Raw genomic sequence first — 18890 nt, forward strand, 5'->3', positions numbered from 1 at the left:
CCACCCCAAAATGTCTTGCCTTGAACACTCAGAAATGTAGGTGTTCTTGTCACCGAGGAAATGTACCTATCACAAAACAAGGAGTAATAACTTCCCACTACTCCAGTCAGAGCTGTTATTTTCCCTTTTGCTGCCTCTAAGCATTTAGAAGTACCTCAGATTCTCAAATAAAAACAAAATATACATTTATCAGTAAGGTACAGTACACAGAGCAGGGAGCAGTTAAATGTGAGTGGGTGTGCTATAAATATGGGGAACACAGTACAGATTCAGAAGAAAACAGGGATCATAATCAAAATTCATATACAGTGGTACCTCGGGTTAAGAACTTAATTTGTTCTGGAGGTCTGTTCTTAACCTGAAACTGTTCTTAACCTGAAGCCCCACTTTAGCTAATGGGGCCTCCCGCTGCCACTGCGCCGCCAGAGCACGATTTCTGTTCTTATCCTGAAGCAGAGTTCTTAACCTGAAGTGTTATTTCTGGGTTAGCGGAGTCTGTAACCTGAAGCGTCTGTAACCTGAAGCGTATGTAACCCGAGGTACCACTGTAATGGGGATTCTGCTCTATAATAAATATGTAGCTGCTACCTGTGAAGTCTGAACATGTTATCAGATAATATCTCCGAAGTTTCCCTGCTCCAAAATTCCTCTTCTGTCTTCCAAGATGAGCTATCCTCAATGGTGGAGAATTCTTATTCTGTTGCATTGCAAGGTCCTAATTCGTTTTCTTTTTAAAGCTACCATTTCCTTTCTCCTTTAGAAAATGGTCTGGTGAGAGAGGTAGCAACAGAAACCACACCATAATCACATTATGCTGAATGCAAGCATCTGGCTTCCTGCTGAGAGCACTATTAAAATGCAGTCATTGAAAGTCACGTCCCATTACATTAAACAGGCTCTGGCTTGCGCCAGCTGTAAAAAAGGCAACCATCTTGCAATAATGAGAGACGTTTAATAAGAAAGAGAGACCTTTGTGCTCTTGCAAAAGAAAGGCTCATGTTCTGGGTAGTGGAAGGTGTAACTGCAATACTCACCTGAATGTCTCAGACAATTCAGCTGGACAGGGTCCAACCCAGGTCCTGGTGGCTGCCTGTGAAATGGGTGGTTTTTAGCATTTAACATGGGAGAGGAGGAGGAGGAGAAAGCTGATCCCTACCTACCTGTCCTATTCTCTATCTACCATCTCCATGTCCAGCACTTACAGAATAAGGCAGTGGCCCTGTGAAAGAGCAGACTGCTCCTCAGAGCCCATTTGGAGGGTTCAAGTCAGCCTTTAGAAAGCTTCAGCATACTGCTGAGGCAACAGCTCCCTCTGAGTGAATGCTGGGCTTCTGTGAGCTCTCCGGGGTGCTGATAAGGTATTTTATCCTCTGCCTGGCCCTGTCTGAGCTGTGGTAGCATCTAATCTTACTGGGATTGCCTTGGGATGTTACCTCTGTTCTATGAGTAAATGCCCTGCTCCCCTTGCCAGGGAGAAGGCAGGGCACCACGGTGCTTTCCCTCCCCAAACCACTTTTTCGTTCTCATTTTCTGTCAGCTGGGATTATATCTGCCAGAGCAGAAAATGGCTTAAATGTAGGTTTGGGGGAGAAGTACTGGTGTACCTCTGCTGATTCATGGGGTTCAGGAGCAGACCTGACCCTTCATATCTAGTTTAGCCCCAGTGGTGCTAATCTCAAACCCACTGAAGTATGTAGCAGCTTAGATTATCTCGATTCTGTGAACAGAGAACCAGGCACAGTAAGGTTCCATTAGCTAGTCAATGTTGTTTTAAACATCAATAAGAGTTTCAGCAGTTAGAGATAGTCCTTTTCAATGCCTTAGTCCAGTCCTGGCATCAGCTCCTGACATCCTACAGCTGCTGCCAGGGCCCCAGTAGGGTCCACCTGCAATGACATCTTGTCCTAGGCTTTGTATGTTATGCCTGTGAGCTTCATGATGCCCCAGAGTGACACTATGTTGGGACACTGTGGGAAATGTAAATGGCAGCTTCCAGCCTCCCTCGGACAATGTTGTTGCTGCCACCACTACTGCCATGTAAGCCTGAGGGGACTAACCAATGTAAGAGGGGCCCTGCCAGAGGACATGTACTCCTGAAGTCCCTCAGACCTGGAGCTGAACCTGACTTAGCTACCCTGGTCACCAAAAGTAGCATTTCCCTACTTTTTTGCTTATCAGTGGTGCAGCGGTTGTACTTATTCTGTTAATCAACCTGGAGTAAATGGATAAGATCTGATGAATGTGTCTTCTGGGTTTCCAGTCACTTGACATTAAATTGCCAAAAAGGCCTGAGTGACATGGCAATCTATAATTTTCAAAAGTGAAACATGATATCATTGATACCCCACCTAAAATTTGCATGCTGTTCAGTCCTTCAAGGACTTCAATGTCACCGAGGCTACTGAAATAGCAAGGGTGCACCATATTATTGTTTGTCAGTTGCAGCCTTATACAGTGGTACCTCAGGTTACAAACACCTCAGGTTACAAACACTTCGGGTTACAGACTCTGCTAACCCGGAAGTAGTACCTCAGATTAAGAACTTTACCTCAGGATGAGAACAGAAATCGTGCGCCAGCAGCACAGCGGCAGCAGGAGGTCCCATTAGCTAAAGTGGTACCTCAGGTTAAGAACGGTTTCAGGTTAAGAACGGACCTCCAGAACAAATTAAATTCATAACCAGGGGTACCACTGTACATCATTAAATAGATTTGCACCATAAGCATACTGACGGAGAAAAGCTGCTTTCGGGGGGAACTGAAATGTTCTTCCCCACCCCTCTCCATTCCAAATGTTCATCTTTTTCATGCCCGTTTGCAGCCTAATCTGCTACTATTTTGCCACAATTCCCACTTGCCCCTTGGTTAGGGAACCTACCCTATCAGGATGATGCAAGAAATGTGGTGGCATCGTAGTGTGAAGTAGCCAATCCTCTCTGGCTCTGTGATGCTGTCAATGGGGGCAAATGAAGCCTGTTGAGAATAGGGTCAAAGAATGAGGTGGCACAGAGAACTCCAGGGAATCAGAACCATCCCTTGCCTTTATTCTAAAGCAGCTTCATAGAGAAATGCATCTGCATCTGCAGCCTTTTGAAACACACTCAAAGGGTTTAAAGGGTGACAGGATGATCAGTACATTAACTAATAATACTTTGATCAACTTAGCTTCATTCTTAAAAAATTGCTGTTAAAACAACAAGGCTAAATAATAAGCACTGAAGTAACTCTGCTCAAAGCATGCGTATAAAGAACGATACACATTGCAAGTAGATACAGGAATAGGAATGTTTGGTATCTGTTTCCATTCTTTAAGCTGCCTGCAATGGTAGCACAAGCAAAAGGTTCCAAGTTCAATCCCTGATGTCTCTAGGTAAGACTGGAAAAGGCTCCTCTCTGAAACCCTGGAGAGCAACTACAGTCAGTGTAGACCAGTCTTCTCCAGCCTGACACTCTCCAGATGTTTTGAACTACAGAGGCCGTGCTGACAGGGTCTGATGGGGAGCTGTAGTTCAAAGCAGCTAAAGTAACGTTACCAGATGTCCCAATTTCCTGGGGACAGTCCCCGGATTTACAAATCAGTCCCCATAGAAAATCCATTGAAGTTGAAAAGTATCCTGGTAATCTTAATCTAACGGCACCAGCTGGGGGAAAGCTTGTGTAGACAATGCTGAGGTCTGGCTCGGTATAAGGCAACTTCCTATGCGCCTATCTGCAAACTGCATCTAGTAGTAATTCTCACTATTGGCTTAGATTGATCAAATACCACTTGCTGATTGGTGGTGAGAAAAATTCATAAAACTTTTGGCTGAATCCTGTACTCTGCTTGGAATATCTCAGCAACATTTCAGCTTGAGACTGCCCTGCTGTCTCTTTCCCTATGGCTTTGCTTGGTTAAGTCCATTGAACCTTCTACCGCTTTGCCTTTAAAGGTAAACTTCTGTCTATCCCTATTTTGAATCTGGCCTTCATCCTCCCTGGGAGAAAACAAGCCGGAGATAGTTTTGTTACCTGGAGATGAGAGGGTACTTGGAAGGTTGAATGTTGCGGATGTATTCTCTGTGGACAGATTGTTCTTAATTAGGCCAGATGGTGTATGACAAAGCACATTTTCATGTTTGCACTCGTTTTCATGCAGTTTATCTGTTCTGTGCAGCAAAGCATGTTAGTGACTTAGGGATATGGTGCGAAAAGAGCTGGACAAGGGCGGCTCTCAAACATTTGGACTTCAACCTGTGATGGGATATATAAAAACCAATATAAAATCAGCAGACACATTGGATCACTTACAAAGAGCCTCACCCATCAAGTCCTGGTTCCCCCAGTTGCCAGCCAAGTGCCTCTGGGAAGCCCACAAGCGGTTGTCCCTCCTGCAACTGGTATTCAGTGAACACTTAGCCATCCTTCAAAGTGGGCTTCCCTTGCTTTTTAGAAGCCTGATTTTCCTAGGAACCTCCAGAACTCATTCAGGGCAACAGGAATAGCAAGTGGAAGTGGAGCTAGCTAACATGCTTGTCCCCATGCACACACACACACACACACACACACACACCCTTGCAGATTTACTAAATGAAATGAAGAACAACTCTAGAGGGCCACACCTCTCTTCTGAAATGATAATGTCCCATGAGGCAATTGAAAGGCATCAAGGTCATGGGTGAACAGCAAAAAAAAAGGGGGGGGAGGTATTTTGACTGTGTCATTAACGTATAAAGGACTTGCCCAAGGCTGTCTTTCTGCTCCAGCCATTATTCCTCTAGCAACTTGGTAGATGACTTATGATCCAATGGTATTGAGATATTTCCTCAGTTCAGCCTCTGAGTGGTAGGTTCAAAGCTGTTTATCAACTTGACCTGTTTACCTCCTTTGTTCCGCTTGCTAATCAATGATATAAAATATTTTACAACGAGGCCTGACCTACAATTTAAGAAGCCAACATACTCTCCTACCTCCCACTGCACCCTATTAGTTGCAGAGCCTGTCATAAGCATAAGAATGTTTTGTAACATGCACACCACTTCTAGAGCATGAGTCAAAACCAGCCGCACACTCTTCACCCGGCTAGCGCATTAACTTAAACGCAACGATCCTTCCTTTAATGATGGTTTCCTTTGAAATTACTGTTTTGCACCAATGACACGTTCTTGCCACTCCTCTTAATTAGCACTAATATAAATGAGATCTATCTAAATGTTTTGATTTTTAAATTTATTCACTTGCTTCATTTATCTAACATCTTTCTGCCAACGCACTCCCAAAGTTGTTTGCCGTTTAATACCACAGCTTACAGTCTATGAGGCATGCTACTAGAGGGAAAGGGGGTCAAGAAAATAAGCAAATTAAAGTCACCAACTAATTCACAATGTTGTATTGTGGAGTTGCCTAAGCAGAACTACTGGAGGCAGTTCTGGGGGGGGAGAAGCTAATGTCAGCTGGTCCTGGCTGAGCCAGTGGAGGAAGGCTTGTTGCCTTATCTCTCACTCTGATGCATCTGGAGGAATGACCACTGAGAGACAATTGAATAACAGAATCAAAGAACTGTAAAGTTGGAAGGGACTTCGAGGGTCATCTAGTCCAACCCCCTGCAATTCAGGAATCTCAACTAGATCATACATGACAGATGGCCATTCTACCTCTGCTTAAAAGCTTCCAAGGAAGGAGAGTCCACCACCTCTTGTGGGAGTCCATTCCACTGTCGAACAGCTCTTACCGGCAAAAAGCTTTTTCTCAGATCTTATGTTTAGTCGAATTCTCTTTTGAACTATTTTTTTAAAGGGTTTTCTTGTTTTACAAAGGCATATGCAATGTCTCTCTCGTATTTTCCTTTGAACTAAATTGAACTAAAACAGACCAAACAGATAAAGATCCTTTCACATTCCAGATGCTGCTGAACTACAATTCCCATCAGCCCCAGCAAGCATGGCCAGTGACCAAGGATGATGGGAGCTGTAGTTCAGCAACATCTGGAGGGCCAAAAGTTTCCTACACACAAAATGGCTTTCTAGTTTGATTTTCTGAAACCTCCCATTCCCTACTCAATTTCCACTATGCATTTTGGGAATGCATACTAACTTTTTGCAATAGAGAATGTTTTTTAAGACATATTTTAAAGATAACTGATACATAGTTTTTATTTGGCTGCATTATGTTTGCCTACTTATGCGTTTGTTACATTTTATATGAGTCATGCTAGGATACCCTCCTGGTACTAGAAAGTGTCCTTCAATTTTTAGTATAAACCAGGGTGGGAAACCTGTTGATTTTGTTGAGCTACAACTCCCTTAATCTCTTGACCATTGGTCATGCTGGCTGTGGCTGATAGGAGTTGCGGTCCAACATCTGAAAGGCCAAATTCCCTGCTCTTGGCATAAACATGGACACCACAAGGAACTGCAAGATTAATGCTATGTTTGCACAAGCCTCCAGATAACTATTGCCAGGCATGCTGCCCTTGAGACAGAGGGGGATAGCTAGCTGGAAGTGTGTTTGTATACGTGTTTTTGTCAATTTGTGTGATTTTGAGGAGACATATGTTCAGCTGTAGCACCCAAACTATCTCAATGCTGAAGGAGTTCGAGCCTGTTTTGCTACTAGCCTTGTTGCAAGGGTGCATTTATATTGATGGTTTTAGCTTCTTCTAACATAATGCACTGCAAGAAGATGAAACCTATCCATTCTGAAGGAAATCAGCCCTGAGTGCTCACTGGAAGAACAGATCCTGAAGCTGATGCTCCAATACTTTGGCCACCTCATGAGAAGAGAAGACTCCCTGGGAAAGACCCTGATGTTGGGAAAGATGGAGGGCACAAGGAGAAGGGGACGACAGAGGATGAGATGGTTAGACAGTGTTCTCGAAGCTACCAACATGAGTCTGACCAAACTGCGGGAGGCAGCGGAGGACAGGAGTGCCTGGCGTGCTCTGGTCCATGGGGTCACAAAAAGTCGGACATGACTAAATGACTAAACAACAACAACATAATTTGAAGGTGCAATGCACAAAGTGCTGGAGAGGCTGAGCACAGTGATCTACTTCCAAAAATTGGACAACCATCATATATACTAATATTTATGGGAATGTTATGCATCTTTAGGAAAGGGCTGTGGTTTGGTGGTTAAGCATTTGCTCTGCAGCCAGATTCAATCCCTGGCATCTCCAGATAGGCTTGAGAAAGACTCCCTGCCTGAATCCCTGGAGGTAACTGAACCGTTTCTCAGATCTGGGAACCTCTCACCCACAGATCCTCTCTCCATGTGGAGAAGTATTTCTAGCCTGCGTTAGCCTGCATTCAGTCATACTGAAGTATGTTCTCTAGATTATATAATCTGGATTCTGGGACACACTAAAAAAAACTGTGATGTGGGGGTGTTGGCAGCAAAACCGCCTCCCACACATTGCTTGGATGCCTGGCAAAGGAACAGGCTGAGGTAGGTACTGTTTAGATAAGATGAGCTTTAAAACAACAATTGCGTTGCACAAATTGGCACCTTCAACCTATCCAAACACACATTCCAGAAGTGGGCAATGACATTACGTGCCTCCCCAGAGCACTCAGGCACAGGAAGAGGAAAGAAACCGCAAGACACTCCAGCATGCACTTGAATCAGCTGAGCACGTCTGTGTATTGCTTTGCCTTGGAAAAGAGAGAGAGGAAGCAAAGCGAGAGCGTTCTAAAAATTGCCAGTTAGCGTCTCAAATGCAGCAGGTGAAATATTTATAAACTCATCCTCCTCCAGAGGGAGTTTTCTGCGTAAGCAAAAGCATCAACCACTCCAACCCAGCCCCAGATTTGACAGTCATAGTAGTTACATATATCCCTTAAGCAAACAAATGAAAAAGCAATGGAGAATCTACAAAAGAAAAAAACTATTTTTTCTGCCTATATCGCAAGTGTGCTAATTACAGTATTAGTATTCAGAGGTTGCCGTGTGTATGTGTGTGTGTGCTTTCTGCCTCCTTTCTGCACTTTGTGGTACAGAAAGGCACAATATTGCATATTATCATTTCAAGGAAGTCAAGCAGAGCTGAGGTTTCTTAGTGGTGCTGGATCCCAAAAAGTCCCTGCAAGGAAGGCACATGGCCTGCTGTATAAATACCCTTGCCCCAGAACATTATGTAGCACCGGAGGTGAAACATAATGTTCATGGCTGTCTTTTTTGTTACTCTTTACATGAAGTACAGTATTGCATATCAGACTCATCATCAGGTGAGCCCATTTATATCTTATTGATATTTTCTGATATAACACTCAGCTAACAGACTGGGTGGAAAGGCCCAAGATTAAGGGAAGTCAGAATCCCCAAGCATGATCAATAAAGGGTTCAACTGAACTCAGATGAAAGACTGGTCTTTGACTAAGTGCAGCTTCTGCAGGCTTAGGGCCAAACTAGACCTAATGAGTGCAAGTATCAGTCTGCTGCCCCTTTGGGTTTGTTATGTACACAGCAGCATACCCTCCAACATTTCTCCAAAATAATAATAATAATAATAATAATAATAATAATAATAATAATAGCAGCATTAATTTTATTATGTATACCCCACTCATCTGACTGGGTTGCTCCAGTCACTAGGGGCAACTTCCAACATAATAAAACATTAAATAAACTTCCCTATATAGGGCTGCCTTCAGATGTCTTCTGAATTTGTATACAGTAGTTACTTATCTCCTTGGCTCAGGGTCACATAACTCCATACCCTCCGACATTTCTCTGATGAAAATAGGGAAGTCCTAAGGAAAAGTGGGACATTCCAGGATAAAATTAGAAATCAGGAGGGCTTGGGACACTTGGAGGGTCTGCAGCAGACTTGGGGAAACCTCTGTATTCTCAGAATTGCGAGTTTAGGAGTCAGCTGCTGGGGGCAGAGGGATCTTCACCACCACCCCAATATAGTGTGCATGCACAATGCCATGTGGTTATGTGGGGCGGGGCTTACCAGCCCCCCCTCCCCAATATTTTATTCAAGTTGGCACCCCTGTTTGCGGGGGTGGGAGGAGAGAGGAAATATAACAATTTTTCTGCCCTGGTCTCCACAACCATCTCCTCTCCTAAGCTTCTATGTGCATTTCAAGGGACGTTTCCACGACCTTTACCCACGTGCTCCACTTGAGTCTCCCCCTGTGAAGCGAATGGCAAATAAGCTACTCGTGTCGGTAGCGCTGGCCGCTGGCTTCAACAAGGGAATGGTGATGGTGTGGATGAGAGACTGAGGTCACCTCCGAGTCTCACTTACGGGTGGGGGGGGGCGGGGAGAGAGAATAAAGGAGGGAAAAGAAACCAGCGCAGCACAAAAGAGTTGTTTCAGACGTTACAATTTACTTCCGTCCCGTGTACGAAAAATTATCGTCGCGTGTAATTACTGCGGGTATTTTCACGTGCGTGCAAACCAGATAAAGGCAGGTAGCTGGGCTCGGCCACGCCAGCTCTCTAGCAGGCGTGCCGCGTTTCCGAAGTGATGGAGACGCGTGTGCAATTATCACACCTGGCGATGTGCTGCCGCGCAGGTGTTTTCGGTTGTAGGGAAACCACTTTGGGTTGCTTCCTCGGCTGGAAGGTTCTGCTAGCGCTGCAAAGCTCGCGGCGCCCCTTTTGCAAAGCTGACCCCGCCGGGGCTTCGACTGGGAGCTGGCCGGGCGGAGAATCAGAGCGGGAAGCTCGGGAACAGACCGAGCTGAGAAGACACGGCGGCGGCCTCTGCCCGCCCGGCCCGGCTCGTGTGCGCCAAAGCGAGCGCAGCTGGGGACCATCGCCGCTCTGCTGGCCCGGGAGGCGCGGCGAAGGGAGGCGGGCGTTGCTGGCGCCTGTGCGCGGCTCCCCGGGCCGAAGGGGCGGAGCCAGTCCCCGCCCCGCCCGGCCGCCCGCCCGCTCCCCGCGCGCGGCACTCCCGCCTGCTGCTGCCTGCTGCTTGTAAGCCGGGCGAGCGGGACGCGGGCAAGGCTGCAGCGCCCGTGGAAGGAGGCGAGCGCCGGATCCCCGGAGCGAGCGGCGGGCGGAGGCGTGGGGCGAGCGGAGGCGGCCGCTCCTCGCATGTGACCGACGACGGGCTCGCCCAGGGCGGGACGCACGCAGCAGATCCGGCGGGCAGGTGTTGCTCTAAGAGGGGATTCCGGCGCGAAGACCCGACTCTCCCTCTCGGCCGCGGATTGCAGGCGGGCAAAAAAGAGGCGCGTGGCTAGGGGGCGCCACTCGCCTGCTCCGGTTTCTCGCGCGCGCGCCTGCCCGGCGGTCTTAGCCCAGGGACTTGCTCTCGAGGTAGGCAGGCAGTCAGTCAAGGGAGAGCGAGCTGCCGCGGACGCTGCTTCCTGGCGGGCCGGGGGAGCCGAGGATGTTGTGGTGGGATGCGCGGGTGACGACGCTCTTCAAGAGGAACCTGCAGCCCACGCTGACCTACTGGAGCGTCTTCTTCAGCTTCGGCCTCTGCATCGCCTTCCTGGGGCCCACCCTGCTGGACCTGCGCTGCCAGACCCAGAGCTCCCTCTCTCAGATCACCTGGGTCTTCTTCTCGCAACAGTTCTGCCTGCTGCTCGGCAGCTGCTTGGGAGGCATTTTCAAGAGAACGTAAGGCGACCCCCCCCCCTCGAATCTCCTTCTCTCTCCTCCCCCCAGTTGCAGGCGTTTCGCTCTCCGGCCATTAGCGTCGCCTGCCTGCCTACCTACTACCCCCCCCCCCCCGCCTCAGCCCGCTTTCCTCCCGGTGCCCCTGAGAAGCTGTCTTCCCCCCAAGAGAGAGGCCGGAGCATCACAGAGGATGGTGGGAATAGATCACTCTTGGGTCTCTAACCCTTCCTACTTAGGGATCCTGGGCAAAGTTAGGTGCGCCTGAACCCCGTGGGAGCAGTGCCCAGCTCCTCGTAGAACCGGGATGCACAGCCGCATTTCTACCAGCGCTTGGGTGAATGAACTCAGCAGGGTTTGTTTCAGAACAAATGGATGTGCGTAGGAACCAAAAAGATCGAGCCTGAAGCAGCCTGGGGGGAAATGTAGTCTGTGGAAGTGACCTGATGCCTGTTTATAACGTGGGCACCTGAAGGTCTCTTGATGCTTGCTGCACATTCATCACTGTGGCTTGGGGAATTTGATTGAAGTCTCCAGGGACAGGGAGTTCTGCTGTTGTTGGGCAGCCAGGCAGAAAGCCCAAACTGTGTGGCTGCTCAGACCTTGTGCATGGATGGTAAGATAAGATGCACTGTGCCTGGGTTGATTTTGAGTGTGTGCATGGCAATAGAACAGGAAAAAATGGGAGATACTGTAGGACGGTGGTCATCTAGAGCTTTAGTGGTCAACAGCACTAGTTCAATGTTGTATACTCAACGCCATGACACCTCTAACCAGTTCTAGAGACAGAGTGGCCAAGTTTATTTTTTGCCAGACATGCTCCTGTGCCTGTAGTAGCAGCCTGACATGTCAAAATCTTGCAGCTCCAGCAGTACATGTTTATCTGTGTAGACCACTTTCGAAAATAAAGTAAGAATGAGGCATATTTACAGCACAATTGCAGAAGAAGTGAAGAGTCAGTTACCCTAAGAACAATTAACCACTTAAGCTTCCCCCAAGACCTTCTTGTGATTGTCAATACAATGGAGGCTATCTTTTTCCATTATGTTGCTTTTTTTGCTTCTGGCTAGCAAGTCCAGGTTCTTGCAGACGGGTCCTGTTCAGTGAGCATGCTGTCATCGTCCAAGCAGTGGCGTAGTGTGGGTTGCCAGCGCCTGGGGGTGGGGCAGGTGTTGCACCCCCTGGTGGACTGGGCAGCTGGGGTGGAGGTGCGCGCCCAAGCCTTGAAGGCCCGGACACAGCTTGCCTTCCCGTGTCTCCGGAAGGTGGCAGGAGCTCAGCCACATGGCCTTGATGAGGGAGCCTGTCACGGGGAACCTGTTTGCGCCTCTTTCCGAATTTTACACCCAGGGCCACTTCCCCTCTGTCCACCCCCCCACCCCCCATGCTACGCCACTGCATCCAAGTCTTTGCTTCTGAATTCTTTATACAACGGGCATTGGGATAAGCAATGTGGCAGGTCTTGTACAATGTCTCAGATTGTAAAGGAATTTTACTGTAACTACTATCCTGGGACTGTGCCAGGCATCTGCTGAACTGCACGAGGGTCAGAGGTTTCCTGGTTGGGTATTTTTGGAAGAGCTGGTAGCTTTCTCATCCAAAATGTGTGTGAGCATATGATTCCAGGAGGCAGCCTTGACTGAACTTGGTTTTAACATCTCTGGTTGTGTATGTGTGAATTCATCTCTCCCTCTGTCTTAACTAGAGCTTTTGCTACTGCAGACCTTCACAGAAGGGACCTTATGAACTAAACACGTGGTCTTGTGAAACCAAGAAAGCCCTCTTTTTAAAAATACAAAGCTTACAATACTCTTGACCGTAATGTTGTGTCTCCTGTGTATCAGAAGTTAAATAGCTTAATGTGGGCACCCATTTCAATGAGTAACAGTTCAGTCATAAGAAGTGGATAGGATGCACTTTGGAGAGTACCTATTCTTGATCAAAAGGGGGTTGTATTCTGAGTACTTTTCAAGATTTGATAGCTCATAATGGCAACACATTCCATCCTTGTTGTAGGAGTAAATTGGCAGGTAATACCTGCTATTCCACATTGAAAAGTTGGAGGTTTTCCTGGCAAGCGTTCCACCATCAGGTTGTTTAAAGGTAGCAGAGGCAGTAAAACAAAAGTTGACTAGTGTTGGTAGCAGCATCATGACCAACATTTTGGAATTTGTTCACCTATTGTGATTTATTCCCAATTCACATTTAGCTCAATAGTCTTCTTTGTTCCTCTCCTGCTACCCTCCCATCTTTCTTTCCCCATTGGCCTAAGCCCATCACCAGTGTCTCTGTTCCACTGGCATCTGAGAAACCTTTCCCTCCACCCCCATTCCTTTCCGTCTTCCTTTTTTGCCTGTGTTTATATCCTCTCTTGAATTATTTAAGGGCATATCTTCAAAAGCATTCAAAGGGCTCATCTAAATAAGATCAAAGTAATCTGGGTGCTTCTTGATCGATCCAAAAATAACTTAGACAGGTTTGACACAGAATCCATGCAGAATGAGCTTTATATAACTTCTAGAGCCCTGAGTCACTTGAGTGACTCCCCTGAAATCACCACGGCTGCAGGATTTTTGCTCTGTGGGACCCTGGCTCTGTTGCAGAGCCTACGCAGGCAGACTCTCGGATCTGCTTGCTGTTCCTGTGATGTCAGCATGGATATCTGAGGTCTCTTCCCACATGGAGTTGGTTTCAGAATTTGGGAAACGGGGGGCATATGGCATGATCATGCAAAAACATATGTCACTGAGGAAACAGAACATTGCTGTACATTGACAAGGTATCCTCAGGCTGCAGAAATCTGCTTGGGGATTTCTCAATGTGTTTTTCTGTAACCCAGTGGTTCTCTTGTAAAGGACCTGTTTTAATAACCTTGATGTCAAAACTCAAGCTGGCCTCCCATTCTCCAGAAAGTTGGCAAGCGACATCCAGTGTCAAACAAGCACTTAAATGTTGACGTAGGATAAAATAGGCACAGTAAATATTCCATTGTCACACAGCGTTGCTGGAAAGAACAGTGTTATCCTTGACAATTCATCAGTGATACCATCAATGAGGAATTAGTGTCTCTCGCATAGAGATCACTTTAAAACAGCTTGTAAGTGGTGACTCTCTCTCTCTCTCTCTCTCTCACACACACACACACACACACACACACACAAACAAACAAACCAATCTTCCTTTGCTGTAACTCCTTAGCTGCTTGGATTTGTTTTAGGACTGAAACGTCATGCTAATATTTAAGTGCTACTTTTGAGGCATTTAACTTATGAGCATCTTCAAACTACTGTTTAACTGGTCTGCAAATATATTGGCTTTCTCTGGATTATAAATTTGAGAGTTGAACCCAGACTAAAGTCTGCAGCCCTAGACAAGCCTCAGGGGACACAATGGATTTTACTTCTCTGTAAACATGCATAGGATTTTGCTGTAAAGTTATTAGCACTTAGATCCCTTTGGAATATGTAAAATTAATCCCGATTTAGTTCTCATTTATTTCAGTGAGAACGAATTCATGGTTAGTTTTGCATAGATTCTAAAGGGACCCAAGTGCAACTTACTTACCCTGGATCTTATCTGGAGCATTTTAAAGATTGGAGTTATAGTTGATTAAACCAGTCAGCTGATTATTAAGCAAGGCATGAAACTCACTGAGGGACCTTGGGCCAGTCACTCACTCTCAGACTAACCTACGTCACAGGGCTGTGAGCTTCTGTGTCACCTTGAGCACATTGGAGGAGAGGCAGACTATAAATGTTAAAAAAAAATCAAGCAGAAAACCCTTATCTTGCTTATAAATAGTATATTTACATTATATTTAAAGAGCTGTTTCCTTACTGATTCAGGCTTTAAAGATCCCTCTGAAAACACATTGCTCCAATCAGGGCAAGCATGTAGAGTAATCAGAACAGTGTTATAGATAGAGAGCACAATTCAACAGGGAGCAGTTCTGATTAAAATTAATTACACCGATTATTATTTTTCAGCCCTACAATTATGGACTAGGTTACTCAGCTATCATGGCTTACTAGCCTATATAATTTTACGTTGTTTGCACAGCACATTAGAACTCCAGCTCTTTTAACTGTTGATATGCACAGGTTTGCTTTATCCCCTATAATAACTTGGTATAAACCTGACGATGTTTATGGGAGTTTCTGTCCAAAACATCAACACCAGGTTGACGTTGGCTGCTATAATACACACATACTGACCTGCTACAACGTTGGGGTGTAGTAGTCCAGGACACTGTTTGGAAACGGAGGCAGAAAGCTGCTCCCTAAGTGGCAACCATAGAATCATAGAGTTGGAAGGGACCCTGAGGGTCCTCTAGTCCAACCCCCCCTGCAATTCAGGAATCTCAGCTAAAGCATCCATGACAGATGGCCATCCAGCTTCTGCTTAAAAACCTCCAAGGAAGGAGAATCTTCAGCCTTCTGAGGGAAATGGTTCCACTGTCGAACAGCTCTTACTGTCAGAAAGTTGTTGGAAATGTAGTGCAGAAGACCCCTTGCTTGTGCCAGCTAAATGCTCGATTGTGCTGCCTGCACTGCTGTCCCTCGATGCAGTCATGCCAGATATGTGGGCTTCTGGTGTAATACTGTAGATACTTAATGTCTTCTGTGGATCTGGTGACCTGGTGAGCAGCATACCTTTGAACTCCTCAGGCACCCTCATGAGAGCAGGTGATGCGCTGACCGTGGGTCATAGGCATGCTCCTTCCATCTGAGGTCGCCGAGAAAACATTGAGCACAGACCTGTCTCTACAGAGCATCTGGAAAGTGCATGACTCCTTAATTCCCTTCGACTCCAGTTACTGCCCAAGATACTATGTGTTTAGAAGCTGGCTTCATCAGCAACATTTCTTCTAAACAGAAAGTATTTCCATGATGCAGGAAGTAATTCACCACCTCCTGTGTGCAGTTTGGCAGCTAGAGCAAGTGTGTGTGTGTGTGTGTGTGTTGCTTCATACAGATGTACTGAGACACAGCTCCTTACCATACACACACACCATAAATACACCGAGAGAACTATCTTTTTGTGCATGTGCTATCTACACATGGATTTTGTGTATGAGCAGCTTGACATAGGAAGTAAGCACTCAGTAGGCAAACTTATCTTTGGACTCATGTTACTGGTTGAGGAAAAACATAAAGGTTTCAAAATCAGGGTTGTGGGAACCTGTAGTCTTCCAGCTTCTCCTGGACAACGGCTCTCCTCATCCTTGACCACTGGCCATGCTGGCTGGGGCTGATGGGAGTCAGGATCTGACAAGATGGAGGACCACACACATTCACCATCCATGTTTTAAATCTACATATTCACAACAGTTCCTATTGAGAGGGGGAAGCTAGTTCCCCAACGTTTAAAAGCTGTAGCAGAGATTGATTATTTGGCTGTAATCAGGCTGTGGTCATTATTTCCTATTCTGTGATGTGCTTTCTTGATCTTGAGCTGGAATTCTCCAGCCTGTCTGCACAGTAGAACTAATTAGAACACATATTTTAGACTGATGCCGTTGACTAATTTGTATCCCATTTACTGATTCTCAGGAGTTCGTACAAAACTTAGAAGACAGAAGACAGCTAATTACTTGCCATCCTACAAAAATGGTTCTATGGGGGCTTTTCTGCCCATCCCATGTAACAGTGCCAGCTCTCAGCATGGGCATATATGAATTGGTGCTTATTTATTTCATAATGTAAATTCCATTCTTCTAATACTTGTTTAAAGGAGCTTTAAAATGTAGCTCAGTTATGTAATCACAAAATCAAAAAGCTTAAAACAAATAAGCTGTGTCCCATCCTAATAAAAACTATTAGTCACTAAAAAAAAAACATCCCTCAAAGCATGCTGAGAGGAAGTTGCATAGTCTCATCCCCCCGCCTCTCCGCCCGCCTCCCTCCCGCGCTGGCCACCCCTCGGGAGGGGGGGTGGGCGAGCGGGGGATGAGGGGAGTGGCGTTGGGGCGGGCGGGCGGGCTGCAAGCCGGTCGCCCTCGCCTCTTGGAGCCCCAGCTGGAGTGCTGGAAGGGCGCGCAAAGCCCCGCGCCGCTCCAGCGCTCCAGCTGGGGCTCCGGGAGGTGAGGGCGGCCGGCTTGTAGCCCGCCCGCCGGCGCGCGAGTGCCTGCCCGCCCGCCCAGGGGCGGGGGCGGGTTGGGGAAGGGGAGCCCGGTATGCCGGCGGGCTCGCGGGGGCGCCCCTGGGGGTCCTGGCGCCCTGGTGCGCTGCGCCACAAGCCCCTATGGCTGAGACGGCCCTGCTCACACCCCATTGCAATAGTAGTACAGTACTTGTATATACGGACGCAACTGATCAGTCCCCAGCTCTTCCAAGCAGGATGGGGAAAGACTTAGTTTCTGAAACCCAGGAAAGCTACATCTAGTATAGGCAATAGGAAGCCAAATGAACCAATGACCTGGCTCTGTGTAGGGCAGTTTCCTGTGTTCTTCACTATATTTTCAGTGACTCTTTCATATAATCATAAGCATTGGAAGATACGTCAAACGTCCTCTAGTCCAGGTACCTGAGGCGTAGGAAATCTGCTGCTGCAGCACCACTGATAGGCAGCTATTTAGTTTCTTATTAAACCTCTAACAAAGGAGAGTCCTGTCACCTTTTCATGGCAGTCTGTTTCACTCAGTGTTCGAAACTCCCATTGTTCTAGGCGCATTTGGCAACAGGGATTTTAATTTGCATGAGCAGCTATGGTTTTCCCAGTAGTAATGTACGGAAGTGAGAGCTGGACCATCAAGAAGGCTGATCGCCGAAGAATTGATGCTTTTGAATTATGGTGCTGGAGGAGACTCTTGAGAGTCCCATGGACTGCAAGAAGATCAAACCTATCCATTCTCAAAGAAATCAGCCCTGAGTGCTCACTAGAAGGACATATCCTGAAGTTGAGGCTCCAGTACTTTGGCCACCTCATGAGAAGAGAAGACTCCCTAGAAAAGACCCTGATGTTGGGAAAGATGGAGGGCACAAGGAGAAGGGGACGACAGAGGATGAGATGGTTGGACAGTGTTCTCGAAGCTACTAACATGAGTTTGGCCAAACAGCGGGAGGCAGTGAAGGATAGGCGTGCCTGGCGTGCTCTGGTCCATGGGGTCACGAAGAGTCGGACACGACTGAACGACTGAACAACAACAACAGCAGCTTTTAAACTCTGGGCGCAGTACTGCGCCTGAGATTTCAGATTAAAACTGCCACTGCTGGAAGGAAAGGACCTGTTTCTGCCTCCCCACTTCCAGCTACTCTCTGAAGACTGGAGAAGAGACCCTCTTGAGAATATTAGGGGGGTGGGCAGGAGAAGGACTAGACCATGTGAAAAATGAACTTAATATTTTAGCTGCAGTTCTTTCATTTTCAGCTTTGTATTCTTTTTATTTAAAAAGTGCCTAGACATTCTGTTGTTGCACCCATAACCCATAACCCATAAAGGTGCCATTTAGCTCCTAGCTTTCATATCTCAGTTTCTAACACTGGTTTCACTGTTAAAACAAGTTGAACTGTTAGCAGATTCTTCTCATGTTTAATCAAAATTCACTTTCTTGAAATTTGAACCCATTAATTTAGATAATACTCTCTGCTTCATCTCAGTAATAGCCCTTTGAAGAAGCTTTAATGTCTATGTATAGAAACACAGCCAAACCATGATGGGTCTTTTTAGACCCACAAAACAGTGTGAATACAGTATTTGTTACTGGAACTTTTTTTTCTTCATCTGCAATAAATGCAGTGTAGGCGAGAGACTTCTGTACGTCTTGGTCCCCCTACTAGGGAGATCTAATTTGTGAGTCTTGTAATCAGTTAGCTTATGCTAATACACACAACAGCCTGCTGTGTCTCAAAAATTATCAGTCCATCCATCATCTAAATTACAGTAAATGAGCAAGCTATCGCATTGGGCTGTGGTGAATCCTATTCTTACTATATTTGGAGAGAGAATTGCAGTCGCCCCTTGCTTCAAGTGTACTGCTGGAAGACACTGCATTTTTTGGCCTTAGCAGCTGCAGACCCCAAGCACACCAAAGTGACAACAACCCAAACTCAGGAAAATCTTGGCCTGCAGTTCAGGTTTAGATCATCACAAAAGTGTTTTTTTTATTATTATTTTTAGAAGCCTCTATGTTTTTGACCAAGTCCAACTCCCAAGACTCTTTGAAGCTGGATTGGCTCGTTGGGAGTGGGGAACACAACCAAATGCAATAAGGCTCAAGATGCTATCACAAGGCCTGGCAATGATATTCTGCTGCTCTTGTCTGTCTCACTGCACACCCCTCTTGTGCTGATCAACAGGATGTTGCTAAAAGCAAAGCATCTCATGTTGGAAGAAACTGAC

At 46.5% G+C, this 18890-nt stretch overlaps 1 protein-coding gene across 1 annotated transcript in view; it reads left to right on the plus strand.

Annotated features, from left to right (window-relative positions):
• The first annotated feature begins 10107 nt into the window (after positions 1 to 10107).
• MFSD4A (major facilitator superfamily domain containing 4A) overlaps positions 10108 to 18890 on the plus strand; it is a 43321-nt gene continuing 34538 nt past the window's right edge. Inside the window, exon 1 of the mRNA XM_033152831.1 lies at positions 10108 to 10553. Coding sequence (XP_033008722.1) covers positions 10321 to 10553 — 233 coding nt within the window. The 5' untranslated portion in view covers positions 10108 to 10320. The remainder of the gene's footprint in view (positions 10554 to 18890) is intronic.

Source organism: Lacerta agilis, chromosome 6 (assembly GCF_009819535.1).
Source record: "Lacerta agilis isolate rLacAgi1 chromosome 6, rLacAgi1.pri, whole genome shotgun sequence".
NCBI classification, from domain to species: domain Eukaryota; kingdom Metazoa; phylum Chordata; class Lepidosauria; order Squamata; family Lacertidae; genus Lacerta; species Lacerta agilis.